The 14,964-nt window shown below is 37.4% G+C and overlaps 1 protein-coding gene across 4 annotated transcripts in view; it reads left to right on the forward strand.

Moving 5' to 3' along the window:
* Window positions 1-2,513: 2,513 nt before the first annotated feature.
* Window positions 2,514-14,964, forward strand: part of LOC107676384 (leucine-rich repeat flightless-interacting protein 2-like) — a 39,422-nt gene continuing 26,971 nt past the window's right edge. The window contains exons 1-3 of one of the 4 annotated variants that reach the window (XM_016470914.1): window positions 2,514-2,834; window positions 3,696-3,858; window positions 12,210-12,296. In XM_016470914.1, the coding sequence (XP_016326400.1) occupies window positions 3,769-3,858; window positions 12,210-12,296 (177 nt within the window). In that variant the 5' untranslated portion in view covers window positions 2,514-2,834; window positions 3,696-3,768. The remainder of the gene's footprint in view (window positions 2,835-3,695; window positions 3,859-12,209; window positions 12,297-14,964) is intronic. The other 3 variants (XM_016470913.1, XM_016470916.1, XM_016470915.1) reach the window with 3 other exon arrangements.

Genomic DNA, 14,964 nt, shown 5'->3' on the forward strand with positions numbered 1-14,964 from the left:
CACAAGCCATGGTTAAGACAGCTGACTCCACTGTGATGTGAGGCTGTCTCTCTCTCTCTCTCACACACACACGCACGCACGCGCGCGCACACACACACACACACACACACACACGATGCGCAAAACTCAGCATTTGAACAGTCAATAGCAAATACTTAAACTAGTAACAAAACATATTTACAGTCGCTGATTCAGAAGCGCCAGATTGTCATAGCAAAGTCAGAATTACCTCCTCTCCTAGGTTCATGAAACGGTCGTCCATAAAATGCATTGCTGTTCTGTTGTAAGTAATCTTAAAGATTCCTAAATGCATCTACTTTCAGAAGGCCAAATAAAGTGCTTTTGCTTTCGCCTAGAAACACACAGCGTCTCCCTGACATGGCTGCTTCAACACTAACTGCGGTTACTGAAACCACGCCTTCTTTCTTTGCGTGCACATTTGGGCGCATTATGCAAATATTCCCACATAGTGACCTAGATATGTGGGGGCGTGTTAGAACGAGCCGTTTTAGGGGGGTGTGGCAGAGTCTTAACTTTGATAAAGAATATCTCTTTGGTTTTGAGACTTTAGTCTTTGCAACTTCAGGGATCTTATCTATTCACAAACAGCTTGTAACACTCCAAAGAGAAAGGAAAACTTGAAATCGCATCATATGACCCCTTTAAAACAAATATAAGTCATATTTTAAATTAATTCATTGATTTTTTTTTTATTACTTTCCTCACCCTATTTGCTGTAATCATTTTTAAACTTTCTTTTTCATTATTTATTTATTTGTTTTATTTATCATATTTGTATTGATTTATTTATGCATATATACATAACTATTTACATTTTTTATAATTAAATGCATTTTTAATTATTTACATAATTATTATTTACACCCAAAAATAAATTTAAGAATACATTTAATTAAAATTGTATTTGTTTTAGCAAGTCCTGCATTTATTTCTTTATTTATGTTTTGTTTGTTTATTTGTTTGTTTATTTGTTTTCTGCAGGCTTGGGGCTCCATCCAATAGATCAGTATATTTAACAGCTGTGGGCCTTGATATCAATGGAGCAAACTTGCCAAAAACATATATAGATGCATATAGAGCAACGAGACATTTTATTAAATGGTTTTAATTAAATTATTATTTAAAAAATAATAATTTGTTGAAGTATAGGAAACTAAAAGATCAGGCTTTATAAATAGTATGATTAAGCAAAAGTTATATATGTCCAGAAAATAAAATCAGTGCATGATCTATATGCATAATCTATGATACCATAAATATTGCAATTTACAATAAATCATGCATTTGTTTTTAAAAGGTTAAAACACAATGCAAAAAGGTACTGTACAGAATGCATGACCTAGCTGTGATTTCAAAAAGCTGATATAACTTACTGACTTTTGCTAAAATTGCTAGAGCTGAAAATAACTTCAACTGAAAGTAGTAATTTTAATAATTCACATACACAATGTAGGCCTATCATATCATTTACTCATTCATTCACATTCTCATGTCTGTTTCTGCCAATATTTTGGAATCAGCAGCTAGAGGTCATTATTGGACTACAAATGTAACACAGAACACTGAATTCTGTGGTGGTATTAAAAAAAATAGGAATTATTATTATTATCATGTTTTATCCTTGAAAATGTGTTCTCCCAAAATAAAATGAGACATTAAAAGCACCTCAATGGAGATTACACACAATGTGTGACTGATAACAAGTGTGGAGTTCGTAAAATGTAATATGTCTAGTGTTAGTTGGCAGTGCTGGGAAGGTTACTTTGGAAATGTAATAGGTTACAGATTACAAGTTACCCTACTTAAAGTAATGTAACTGATTACATTTGATTACTTTTTGATTACTTTTCTAAATGTCTAATATTTTCAACTGTTAATCATTTTCAAACATGTAAAACAGGCAGGGTTTCGAAATCCTTCATCACTTGAATAAAGATTATAATATTTTAATTTTAAAAGAGACATTGGATGCAAAATATCATCATTTGCATATAAATGTGTCTTAGCAGTGTGTGGACACAACCACCGACAATGATAATTGTACAACCACTACAATGATAAAAATGCACTCCTTTTTTTTTAACCCCCCAAAAACCTAAACAGTCTCAATTATCAAGCCATTTTGATAATTCCGTTACATGTAACTAGTTACTCCCCAACACTGTTAGTTGGTTAGGGATACGGTTAATTAGTTTGGTTTGGGGTTTAGGTTTAGGATTGGTTAGATGAAAAGATTAGAGTTAGTTAGTTTAGGGTAATGGTTATCGTTGGTAATAAGATAAATTGGTAAGATGTAGGGTGGGAACTTTTTATTATTATCGAATAACAAGTCATTTGCTAGGGGTAATAAACAATATGACACCTAGACATCTACAGTCTGAATAGCTTTCTGTTTAGATGGTCTATAGTTAGTTGGTTAGGGTTAGCTCGCGGTCTAGGCGTGTTCCAAGGCCACGCCTCTTTTCCAACATCCGGGACTTTCAGCGCGAAGCTGGAAAAAACTCAGACTCTCAGGAACTGTTTTTTACAGTCTATGCTCAGGAACGACCACTATTTCTCGGCATTTCCCGCCATTCGCGGCCTTTTGTAAAGGAAATTAAACTGATACTAACGGTGGTATGCTGCTTTTAGGCCTCTTGTGACTTAACACGAGCAGCTTTCTTTAGAAGTTTTGAGGTGACGGACGGTGTCAGTTTGTGGCTGTCACGCAGGCACGCGCGCGCGTTCGATCTCGCTGGTTTGCGGGAACGCGCCCGGGTCCAGTCAGTCAGAACCGACCCGAGTCTCGAGCGGAATAGTGACGGACAGAAACGGTAAGAAACCGACACTTACGGGAGCCAACTGTCATGAAAGTCCAGGCAGGTCACTAAACCGCAGTGTGTGAATTAACGGCACAAGACTTGAGTGACATTTACACACTTTATGTCTTTGAGGACGAGCTAGCAAGCTAACCGCTAACTAGAGTCATAAATATTGAATTTTAGCGCACTTGTTATTCATTTGTTTTCTGGAAAATAAAGTGCTTTAAGTTAGTCTGTCACGCAGCTGAATGAGTGTTGGTTTATATTTAGCGCCTCAGCAGAAATATCAGTATAAATATAAATTTTTATGTATAGGTTTATTTACATTTAAATGTAATTACGACGTGCTGACAGATTCAACAAGGATTTATATACATACTAAGACAAACATGATACGCACAAAGCTTTAAAACTACTCTTATTTAGGTATCATTTGTTTATATAAATAATGTGCTTGTTAAATGTCATTGTATTAATTAGCTGCCAAAAGAGCACATAAGAACAGATGAGGCTGTTTTTACTTAAATAATCAATCTAAACCCATTAGTCTTCCGTGCCAGTGATATTTCTCTGCTTTGTCACATTATATTATGAGGTTCGGTTGTGTGTCTGGTGTTAATCAGCTCTGAGTCCAGACACACATGACTAAAGCCTCTATTTGTGGGTGTGTGAGATGCCAGGCTTATCTAACCTACATTATCTAGCCTACATTTGAAATATTTTATGAAATAACACATTAAGATCCTGAGTTGAGTCTAATAGACCTGCATAGGAAATAATGCAGTTATCTCTGCTGTATGTCTTTGCTGTGTGCTATTAGATTGCTTATTGTCGCAACAGACGGGTCATTAAGGTTATATTGTACACAAATAGACCACCTTTGGGAAACAAGACCATAAACATCTCATTCAGTGTTTTCTACGTGCACCGTGAAGTTGCTGTTGACATGGGGACGCCAGGATCAGGACGAAAACGGGCCCCAGTTAAAGACCGTTTCTCAGCCGAGGATGAGGCTCTGAGCAGCATCGCCAGAGAGGTAAGAGCTGTTCACCTGTGACCCGTTTATCTCACTCGTGTCATCTTGTGGCTGGTGGTTTCCTGTGACCACAATAAAGGAGGCATTCACCCAGAAACTCACCCTGATGTTGTTGTTACAAACCCAAACAACTTAATTATGCATATATACAACAAAATCATATTTTGGACTGTTAAGCAAATCAAAAGACAAAATAGTCATACTTTGAGAGAAACTGAACAAAATTCAGTCATTATTTGCTTTAACTTATGCCCTTCACTGTAGCTTACAAATCTAATTTGCAGTTCCACATGCATGTCTGGTTATATGACACAAGAAGCAATTGCTTTTACTGTCATTGATGTCAAACCTGTTTTGAGTTTGACTGCAATTCTGTAGACTTTCTCCTTTTGTTTTCCACAGCAAAAAAAAAGTCGTATTGATTCGGAACAACAGGCATAAATGAAATAATGGGTAAACTGATCCTTTAAAACACCATAGAGCAATGTGTTTCTGTCATTGTACACAAGCTAAACTGGTAGGATGCCCCATTAAAGACATTGGAGAGTGCAAAAGGTGCTGTAAGTGATTTTATTTTATTTTTTTAATAGTCAGCTGGTGGATTTATGAATATTTGTTAAGTTTGAGTAGATGCTCCTGGGACATTACAAAGCAACATGACTCAACATGATCTGTGTGTGTGTGTGTGTGTGTGTGTGTGTGTGTGTGTGTGTGTGTGTGTGTGTGTGTGTGTATATATATATGATCCTTTAAAACACCATAGAGCAATGTGTTTCTGTCATTGTACACAAGCTAAACTGGTAGGATGCCCCATTAAAGACATTGGAGAGTGCAAAAGGTGCTGTAAGTGATTTTATTTTATTTTTTTAATAGTCAGCTGGTGGATTTATGAATATTTGTTAAGTTTGAGTAGATGCTCCTGGGACATTACAAAGCAACATGACTCAACATGATCTGTGTGTGTGTGTGTGTGTGTGTGTGTGTGTGTGTGTGTGTGTGTGTGTGCGTGTGTGTGTATATATATATATATATGTATATATTACACATATATTATTTATTATTTTTAAACAAAGCCCTATACATGTTGTCATATGCAGTGATGATACAGAAATATGTTTCACAAACCTTATGTAAACAAAACTCCGGACATCACTGAAAGCTATGATAACTTTCAGTTCAGTATGAGAGTCAGATGTTGATTCTGTAACCGCTCTCATTGGATTCAGTATATTTGTGTAGCAGTGTTTTCCCATCATTGTGTGCATTCTAAATGGGTAAGATAACGTTACTCCATCAAAGACACTGGACAGTACTAAAGGTGCTGTAAGCGATTTGCTTCTTTGAAATACCACACACAAAATGTCCCAACTACTTGACAGATATTACAGGAATATGTGTACCTGCCTCTGTGACAGCCTTAGGCTCTGTAAACAGCAAAAAAGACTCAGGGTAGCAGCCAACACCTGAAATCAGAAATGCTCTCCATCTGTCAATCATTGTGCCTGTTTGGGTTTGCTGACGTTGGATTTGCTGGCATGTCTTTAAAGGGTGGTGTTTTGGAGAGAGAGCGTGTTATGACATCTCAAATGGGGATCTTAACTAAATTTAAGTGACTGTCCAAGATGAAAATATTAACCCTGTAAAGCCTGAAATTTGAAATAATAGTCCATATTTAATGACCCATATAGTATGATATAGTGAGGATGTGGAGCGCTTACTGGAGAAGGAAAAAAACACGTCAGATTTATTCAAAAACCCAAACTAAGCAAAAAGTATGCAATTTCAGTTGTTATTTCATATTTAAATGGCCAAAATGTTGAAATTCTGATAATTTATAATGTAAATCAATGAGAACTTTATAACACTATAACAGACTACTTACATAAAATGCATATAAATGTCAGTTGTCATGATATATCTTCCAATAATACGTCTTAAGATTATTAAGATATTAAAATGCATAGTTTTATGATCAGAGCTCTGTTTTTTATTGTGGGGGCAAAACTGCAATACAAATACAATACAGTGATGATTGAGAGATGTTCAGATAAACACTTCTCAAAAGGCTGATGTATCATATTTGATACTTACATTTGAACAGGATTTTTTAATTAAAAAATGAAGCAAGTTGCTTCAGTCCAGTAAGTGTTTATCTTGAAATGTTACTAACAATATAAAAGTTATCTTTACATTTACCTTGTAAAAATCATTAAAGATTTCAGAGCAACATGACGTGTAGGTGGACATTCTTAGAATTATACTAAAAGGCATTTTAGTTGCTAAAAAGTATGACTATCAGTCAGATGGCAGAAGGTGTATAGAAGATGTAAAATTTTGATAATAATAGTAATTTAGAGGCCTTAGAAATTCATGTATCAAATATGATACAGTAGGCTTTATGGGGTTAAAGGTGAACGTCTGCTATTTATCTAATCTCTGCATCTAAGTCTGAATAGTTCGGATCTGCGGTATATTGTTGGTCAGTCCCTCATAGACCTGTTGTGATGTGTCGATATGTTGTCGTTCAGGTTCTGCCAGTTGGAGCTGCAGCTGATGAAGTTTGACTCACAGCTTGAGCAGGGAGCAGCCAGTATGGACTTGTCTTAGATTTTTCAGCAGCACACATGGTTGAGGCCATCACTCTTACAAGCAGAAAACTCTGACTACTATCAGTGCTGTGCTCTGGGACTCTTCGAGCTGAAATTAACTTGTATGACCCAAATTTATAATTACAGAGCCCTCATGTGACCAAATGGGATGACCTTGTCTCTAAGTCAGATATCATGAGTGAGAGAATTTGATGTCTGCATCCTTTTTCTTCATTTGAATGCCATGTTTATTATATAACTGTAACATATGCATTTCTTGTTGCTGTGATACAGCATTAGCTAAAGCACAGCACGTTGTCAGCGTATTAATTACAGTACTGGCACTTAAAATATCAAAACAAACAAAGAGCAAATCTAGATAAACTAGTCAACCTTTTTTTGGCAGTTCCATTTAGTGCTGCAGAAATTACTGATTTCATCTTAAAAGGCACCATTAAATAAAAACGGACAAACATTATTTTTAATGGAATATTGCCGTTTTTATTATAAATAATTTATCTATGCACATCATTATATCTTTAAAATATTTTCAAGTTCTCCTTCATCAAATCAACTTCTCTGATGATTTTCACCTATTTTTTTTTTTTGTTCGAGAAGCTGTTTAATATGTGAAAATAAGGAAGAAAAGATGATTGCAATTTCCATTTTGTGTTGACTTTAAAATAGGGGTTTGATATAAATAGCAGGACTTTTCTGCTGTGGTTTAGTAATGGAAAGAAAATGGTTTCTGAAACATTATATATAAAAAATTTTTCTAGTCAACTGTTTGTTCAGTCTGTAACATGAAGGAAATGAAAGTCGGTCGTTTCCTTCTGATACTGTCACTGAAAAAGCAAAATCATGCAGCAGTATCTCCTGAATATGGACCATATAAGGATGTTTTAAAAGAGGAAACGGTAAAATCTAAAGCTACAGGGTGTGAGTTGTCCTGCAGAAGTGAAACTGAAGCCAGATTGATGATGTTTGTTAAATATCTAAATATTAAAGGATGATTTATTCTTGCACTGAGAGAGGTCTGGCATCTTGTCCTGAGCACTGCAGGAGTTCATGTACTTCTCAATCCAATGAGTCAGTCAAACTTTTTTACAGTTAAGAGAAGCTGAATTACATGCTGGTCCATTGCATTAGGATGTAAGCTACTAGATCTACTGTATTTAGAAGTGCAGGAGTCACTCCACCCATGCAGTCCAAAGATTATGAATCACAGTCTACCTACAGCACACATAAAACTTGGCTTGTTTCATTGAACCTGCCTTTGGACCCACCCATTTTGTGCCTGCTGCAGAGGAAACTCCCTAATGGTTAGCAGAAGTCTGTTAACTGAAAGCATGCCATTTGATTTGTCTGTGCATGGTCCAGGTTACTGGGGGTGAATTTGAGCCATGCAACCCCCTGTTGAGGTCACTTATGTTACTGGCCAGTCTTGTCACTTTCAGAGGCCAGTGATTTGCATGGTCCATTAACCACAAAGCAACAGAATGAGATAGTCCTCTCATCTTGGAGAATCTAGGGCAAGGTGTGATATTTCTTTAGCTATTACTGCCTTGCACTGCTGTCTAAGGTTTAATGTGAGGTTGGAATAGGTCAACATACTGTAGTACTTTTATGCTAGGCGTAATATTCAAAGTGCACACCTACTTCATGCAATGCAGAAATACTTGTGAATGCAAGAATTTTTTGATTTCTTTATTTTTATTTTTAAGTACATTTGTAGTACTTAAGTCCATAGTCAATTGGATCAGTTCAGTGTTAGACTATATAATGTTACCATTACTTTATGCACATAAACTGCCTCAAATTGTTTACTGGAGATTAGGCTTGCCGTGATAGACGATGCTGATGGTGATACCGGTGTTAAGCCGCAACACCGGTTACGCCACTTGCCCACCGCGGCACCGACCCCCACTGTCGTTTTGATTTTTGTAGTAATAAAAATAATTTAGTTCAGTAAAAGAACAGACGCTACAATTAAAAACTGAACGTGGCTGCTCAATGCGTACCGAACGACAGTCACATCACAGATCAGACTTAATTTATCCAGTGAGGAGAGTGAATCGAGCTGACTGACAAGAAGAGTGAGGTGAGGTGAGACAGACAAGACGATGGCGGATGATTTCGTTTCGAAACGAAATGCAAAGCGCCTGTTTGGCAATATTCTGGATTTTGAAAAGCCTGTTGACTTTTGCCATTTATCTAAGGTGATTTTGGAAGTTTTTTTTAAACATTCGTTTCTTATTTAATTGGTTCCACAGTGTTTGCTGATTTTTACTTTATTTAAACTTTGTGTCATTTATTTATTTTATTTGACATCAATGTGTATGCCGTGCCTCCAAGCTTTCTTACTCGTTTTGCTAATAAACGTTCTACGTTTCTTATTTATTTGGTTATATATTATACATGTTTACTTAGCCTATTTCCAGTTTTGTATACCTCTTTAAACATTATGCAAGTTATTTGTTATTTTATTTTAGGCATTGCCTGCCCTATAGCATGGTGTATTTTTATTTGCTTTGTTAATAAAAGTTCTATGTTTTATATATAGGCTAAAGTGAGTTTGACGTTGTATTTTGTTGTTGCATTCAAGCAATTGACGCCGAACTGCCGCTATTTAAAAGTTAAAGTAAAATGCACACGCCGCTTTTGTAAGCTATTTAAAAGCGAAGGAAAGCGAGAAAAAGAGGAAACGCCCCCGCCCCCACGGTGATACCGGTATTACCGGAGTTGTCACATGTCGATTAACCGATCACAACCCTACTGGAGATGTCCACATGCTAATTTACATATTCTACTAAAATGAAGGCTTGGCTGATTAATATTAATTTTGTAAAGTGACTTGTAGTTTCAGTGGCCTAACTTCTTGGCCAAAAGACAATCAACTTAAATATAATCAGACATCACTGAAAGTATCATAACTTACAGTTCAGTAAGTGTATCAGATGTTGATTCTGTAAGCGGTCTCAGTGGATTCAGAGAGTTAATTCTGTGAAGGATTTGTCTGACTGACTCAAACTGGCAACTTGTGAGTCTTTTTGAATGCTTCATTAAAAGATCTGGCTCATAAGTCATTTGTTCGTAAATCAGACTTCAGTTGTTGTGCTTTGATTTGCCTGCAGTCCACAAAGACAAGCCAAGTAGAACAACATATTTTCTTGCCATTATTATTATTTTTTTTATCAGACTTTTTATCATATGCAAGTGGTGCAAAATGCTTAGACTGTAGCGTCTTAGGGTGCTTTCACACTAGCACTTTTGGTGTGCACCCTGGTTCGATTGACGTCAAAGTTCGGTACGGTTGGATGATGTGAATGCTGTCTTCTGAACTCAGGTGCGCACCCGCGAACCGTACCCGAGTCCGTTTAAAAGGTGTGGTCTGGGGTACGGTTCAAGTGAACTCCGGTACGGTTTGCTGCTGATATGAACGCAATCGTACCAAATTGTGGAAGTGAACCGCTATGAATGGCATATTATTTGATAAAAATGTGTGTGTGTGTGTGTGTGTGTGTGTGTGTGTGTTTCACACTTTCCTGAGAAGCGTGACTGACCCGCTGCAAGCAGACATCTGTATATCTCATTTCTGTTCGCCTTCTGCATTCTTTAGAGCATTTGCAGTACATTCGTAAGACAGACGTAAGTGCCGTTATGTACTGAAGCTTTGGAAACAAAACCAACGGTTCAAAAACATGACTATAAAAGAGCAATAAGGGCAATGCTACGCATTTTGCCGCCTTCTCCTGTGCCGTTGTTACTAGGCAATGGGGTAAACGGCTGCTGGCTTGATGACGCAAACGACCCACGGTTTGGACACAAATTAAATAATATGAATGCAGTCCAGCGGAGGCAGGGGGAGGGGGGAGCAATCGAACTCTGGTTCGGACCAGGCAATCGAACCAAGTGTGAAAGCACTCTTAGAAACTTATGCTTTGAGCAGGTGATGAACGACAAGCCGACTGCTCTTTGAATAACGAACCAGTGCAAATATAGACACTTTGCATTTAATTGTGACCTGCAATAACACAGTTGCAAACATTTCCAGATTGACTTTGATAAGCTTATTTTGTAGTCAAATTAGGCAATATTGTAGTCATCTCATTGGGCTGTTCGCCTATGGAGCTCCTGTTCTGCAGAATACAGTAAGACTGTCTCTGTAATAAATGAATGGTTATGTTGGAGGTTGTAAAGTAAGTGTGTCTCCCCCCGCTCAGATTTCCTGTTGCAGTCTCATGACGGAGGCTCTGCTGGTCTATAGATAGAGCTGGAGACACTGGGCTCAGCTGAGCTGCTCTGGTGAGCGGGTCAAACTGTCAGACAGTACAACAGGTGTTGAACACAAGAATCACACACACACACACAGAGCCCACCCTCTCTAACTTCACCATATGTGTAAAGATTTGCCGAAAGCCTTGTTTAAATGTTTGCTGTCAGACTGCATACTTTGCAAAGTCACTGTCAGATCTGTCAAGGCGTATTTGTATTGAAGTGTAATGTAATTAATTATTGTGTAGGGTATTAAGAAAAGTAAGCAGGTCATATTGCACGTGTGTCACATGAGGATTGTGATAGTCAGAAATCATCCACCATTTGTTTACCTGGAATGTGAGTCTGGTGCACTGTGTGTGTGTTGTAGTGATGCGCGGATGAGCTAAAACGTCACCTGAATCCGCAGCTTCAAATAAATTATCCCCCCCCCAACCGCCCGCACCTGTACGCAGCGCCCGCGGATATAACCGCCATCCGCGCATCACTAGTGTGTTGATCTTAAATTAGACACTGCTGCTGAATCATGTTTGTTGTTTTTTTCACCTAGTTAGAGATCAGCCGTACTTGCAGTAGATGTGAATCAGATCACCCCCATTGCTTCAGCTACACCCCCTATTTTACCAAACCCCGCCCTCCAAAAACATGTCAGCCAACCTGAGGTCAGCAAACCCAAACATTTAAAAAAGCTGAAAAGCGCGGGCTGCTTTTTTGAAGAGCCTAGTGTTGTCACAGAGACAGGTGTGGTTTCCCAGGACACCCTTTTCAGTGTTTTGTGTCAGGACTCTTGAATGCCTTCTTTCAAGCCGTTAAATGTTTTCCTAAACAGTCCAGTGAAGTTTAAGAGGGATGCCCTCCCAGCCATGGTTTCTCTCTTCTTATATCATGTCCACCCATGTATTATGAAGATGTTGCTTTTTCAACTGTGGTTACATGGAAAATATGACTGTTCCCCCTTTTTTTTCTTATGGGTGTATTGGGCATTTATTTATAGGACTGTTGAGAGACAGGAAAGTTGAGGGAGAAAGAGGGCCATTGGGATCGAGACGTGACTTAGGTTTGAATATGGATCCCGTGAACCAGCTGCTCTTACATATATCATCAGCATGTGCACTATCCACAGCTCTGACGTCTATTCTTGTCATGATTGCTCACTTTTGAAACATCAATGTAAAATGCCAGCCTCACTGGAGAAAGCAGTGAAAATGCACTTTCACCATTTCATTCCTGTGCTGTATTTCAAATATATACACTACTGTTCAAAACTTTGGGTATGCAACTTTTTTTATGTTTTTGAAAGTCTCTTATGCTCACCAAAGCTGCATTTGAGTGAGTAATCAGTCGATTCTGTAAGACGGTGAGTTATCTGAATGTTTCATACAGGACAGATGCAGAATAATGACTCCTTTTTAAAAGACAGAGTGCTTTCTGTTTAGATGGTTTGATGTAACAGCTATTAAGATAAATTCTCTTTCCTCTCTTGTGCAGGCGGAGGCAAGACTTGCTGCGAAGAGAGCAGCTCGTGCTGAAGCCCGGGACATCCGGATGAGAGAATTGGAGCGGCAACAGAAAGAGGTGAGTCCTACAGAGCAGATGGGAAGAGAAAAGGCACTTGAACCTCCTGCCTAATGAATAGTGCTGAAGTTGCACCAATGTGCAGTTTCTTAAGGTCTTCATAACTCTTTCCTTCCTGTAAGGCATTATAGACACACTTTCAACATGAAGGCTGTTCCAAAAAGTTGGCAGCATTATTGATGCAGGGTTGCATGTATCCTTAATGGAGAAGGAAATCTTATAATGCATTGCGACAGGTAGCAAAATGATAATGCAAAACACTATTGAAATACTGAATTGAGTCTCCCATATGCTGAGCACTATTAGTATGACACATGGGTTGCTGCATATTTAGTTACAAATAGATCACCTATGAGGTTCAATTTCACTTAGGATGCTGCCTGTGTGGCATTAAATGGCAAGGCAGCTCACTGGGTTTTGGAACAGAGCCTCTGCATTTCATTCAGAATATGCCTGATCTTCTATATACCATCACCTCTTTTGTTGCAGTAAAGCATAAGGATTGTTTTTAGAGTGGCCTTTTGAATAATTTGCTTGTCTGTTTCAAGTATTTTTGTTGAGAAGACAAAGTACGGCTGCTTTTACACGTAGTTCCAGATTCACAACCCAAATTTATCTAGCTGATTAACTAAGCTCGTAAGTGGAAACAGGCCTATGACAATACAGTTTGTTTTCAATGGTTGCAGCCACATGTGAATGATTCAGTTATTGATTTCAGCTGTATCTGTCAGTTTTTTTCTGTACTTGTGCATTTTCAGATGTTGTAATACACTTTCAGACCTGGTTTGAAGAATATGTTTGCATACTTTATGCATACATAAAGTACATACTTTCGGTATGAGTAATTGCATGTTAATGGGTTTGTTCACCAGTATGTTTGTTTGTGTTTTTCTCTGTAAGACATTCACCAAAAAAGTACCAAACAATCCACTGTCACATTGAATTGCAATAGAAGTCTTTGTGTTTGTCTTGTGGCTGTCTCTCTCTCACAGCTGTCTTACCATCAGCAATCCTCCTCTAGCAGGAAATGGGGGCAAATCCACCAATGGATGGTATGAGAAAGATTAGGCCAGTTTGGACATGCATGTACTTTCACCTTTAACTAATAAAGACCTTTCAGATGGGAGTGTGCTAGCTGTATTCTCATACACTCAGTTGTTTGTATGTGACTTTCAAGCATGTTTTTTAATAATAATTTTTACTGCTCTTTTGGGTTTATAAAGGAACCCTTGTGGTCCTGTTGTTGTCTTTAAAAATAGATTTCTGTTAGGATAGGGATTCACTTTTTCGGGATAGTTTTTTGCACATGATCTATTTGCTTTTGTTTGTGTGTTTGTATATATTACAGTGGTAAACCCATAAAATGGATCTCAGCATTTTAGTTTTATCAGTCTAAAAACGAGTATCTCTATGTGGCCTTTTCTTTATGGGCTGGGTGATATGTTCCTGATGTGTTTGCAGTGATTTTGCTGACAACATTAAGATATGTTGTGAATATTACAATAATTTTAATGCCATTTTCAATTTTATTTAGAGATGTTTTAATAGCAGCTATGATTTTTAATTAATGTTTTTAAACCCCTGCACTACATATTTCATGTATTTGTTTATTGTATTTTAAACTGTTTATTTTATAGTGTGCATATACATGAAAATAATACATTTTTAATATAATACCTTAGATAATATTTTTAGTTAAAAACAAAAGTAAATGAATTTTATTATTCATTCAGTGAATAACATTGTGCAAAATATGCATTGATTTATTTTCAGCTAGATATTTACTGTGTTTAACTACTTCCATCAGTTCCAAGCAAGTATGTAAATATTAAGACACATTTCGAATTTTGTCAAAAGGGTTTATTTTTTAGCTATATTGCCCAGTCCCTGTTGTCATGTTGCTGCTAGTAGGCTTGTATGCTTGCCCTGAAATTTGAACAGGTCTTATCCTGGCAGACTATCAGCAAGTGTAGTGTGTTTAGAGTTTGTTTAGGACCGCTGGTGAAGACTAACACTAACAGCCTAAAACATGCAGCGTTCTTTTGTTTAAATTCTGTATCCTTCATTCTGTTCATCTCAGTCTGATACAGAAAAAGCCCGTCATGGTCATCATTCCAGTAGCCACAGTCAACGGGTCTGTATCTCCTGATGTTGCTGTCCGTCTACTTTCTTTCTCCTCTTTTTTCTTTCGTCTTATTACTTTTTTTTTTATTCTCCTAATTTTTCATCAACAGGGATTAAATGATGACACGGCATCAGTCCAGAGTGTCGGAAGTTACAGGGTGTGTCATACTGGAATTTTTTTTCATCAACATATATCGCTTATTTTCTTGTGTAGAGTAAAACTTGCCCACAAGTTGATGTGAAACAAGTCTTATTTGAGACATTTAAACATTAATTGTAGTAATTGTTTAATTTTAAATATTGGTACATAGCATACAAATAGAACGTTGCTCCAGCAATCAGCATATATTTTATTGATCCAGTAATCATAAACTGGAGAGTCTTAAAAGCCTGTTTAGAAAGGTAGATAAGTGCATTTAATAAGCTATTGAAATTTGAAAAATGAATGTTTTCCTATTGGATTTCTACTTTTAAAGTCAAGTTCGTCATCTTTACGAGACCTGAGCAGTTCTCATCGCTCCAGTCGGGTTAGTTCTTCCAGGAG

This window comes from Sinocyclocheilus anshuiensis, unplaced genomic scaffold (assembly GCF_001515605.1).
Source record: "Sinocyclocheilus anshuiensis isolate Anshui unplaced genomic scaffold, SAMN03320099.WGS_v1.1 scaffold961, whole genome shotgun sequence".
NCBI classification, from domain to species: domain Eukaryota; kingdom Metazoa; phylum Chordata; class Actinopteri; order Cypriniformes; family Cyprinidae; genus Sinocyclocheilus; species Sinocyclocheilus anshuiensis.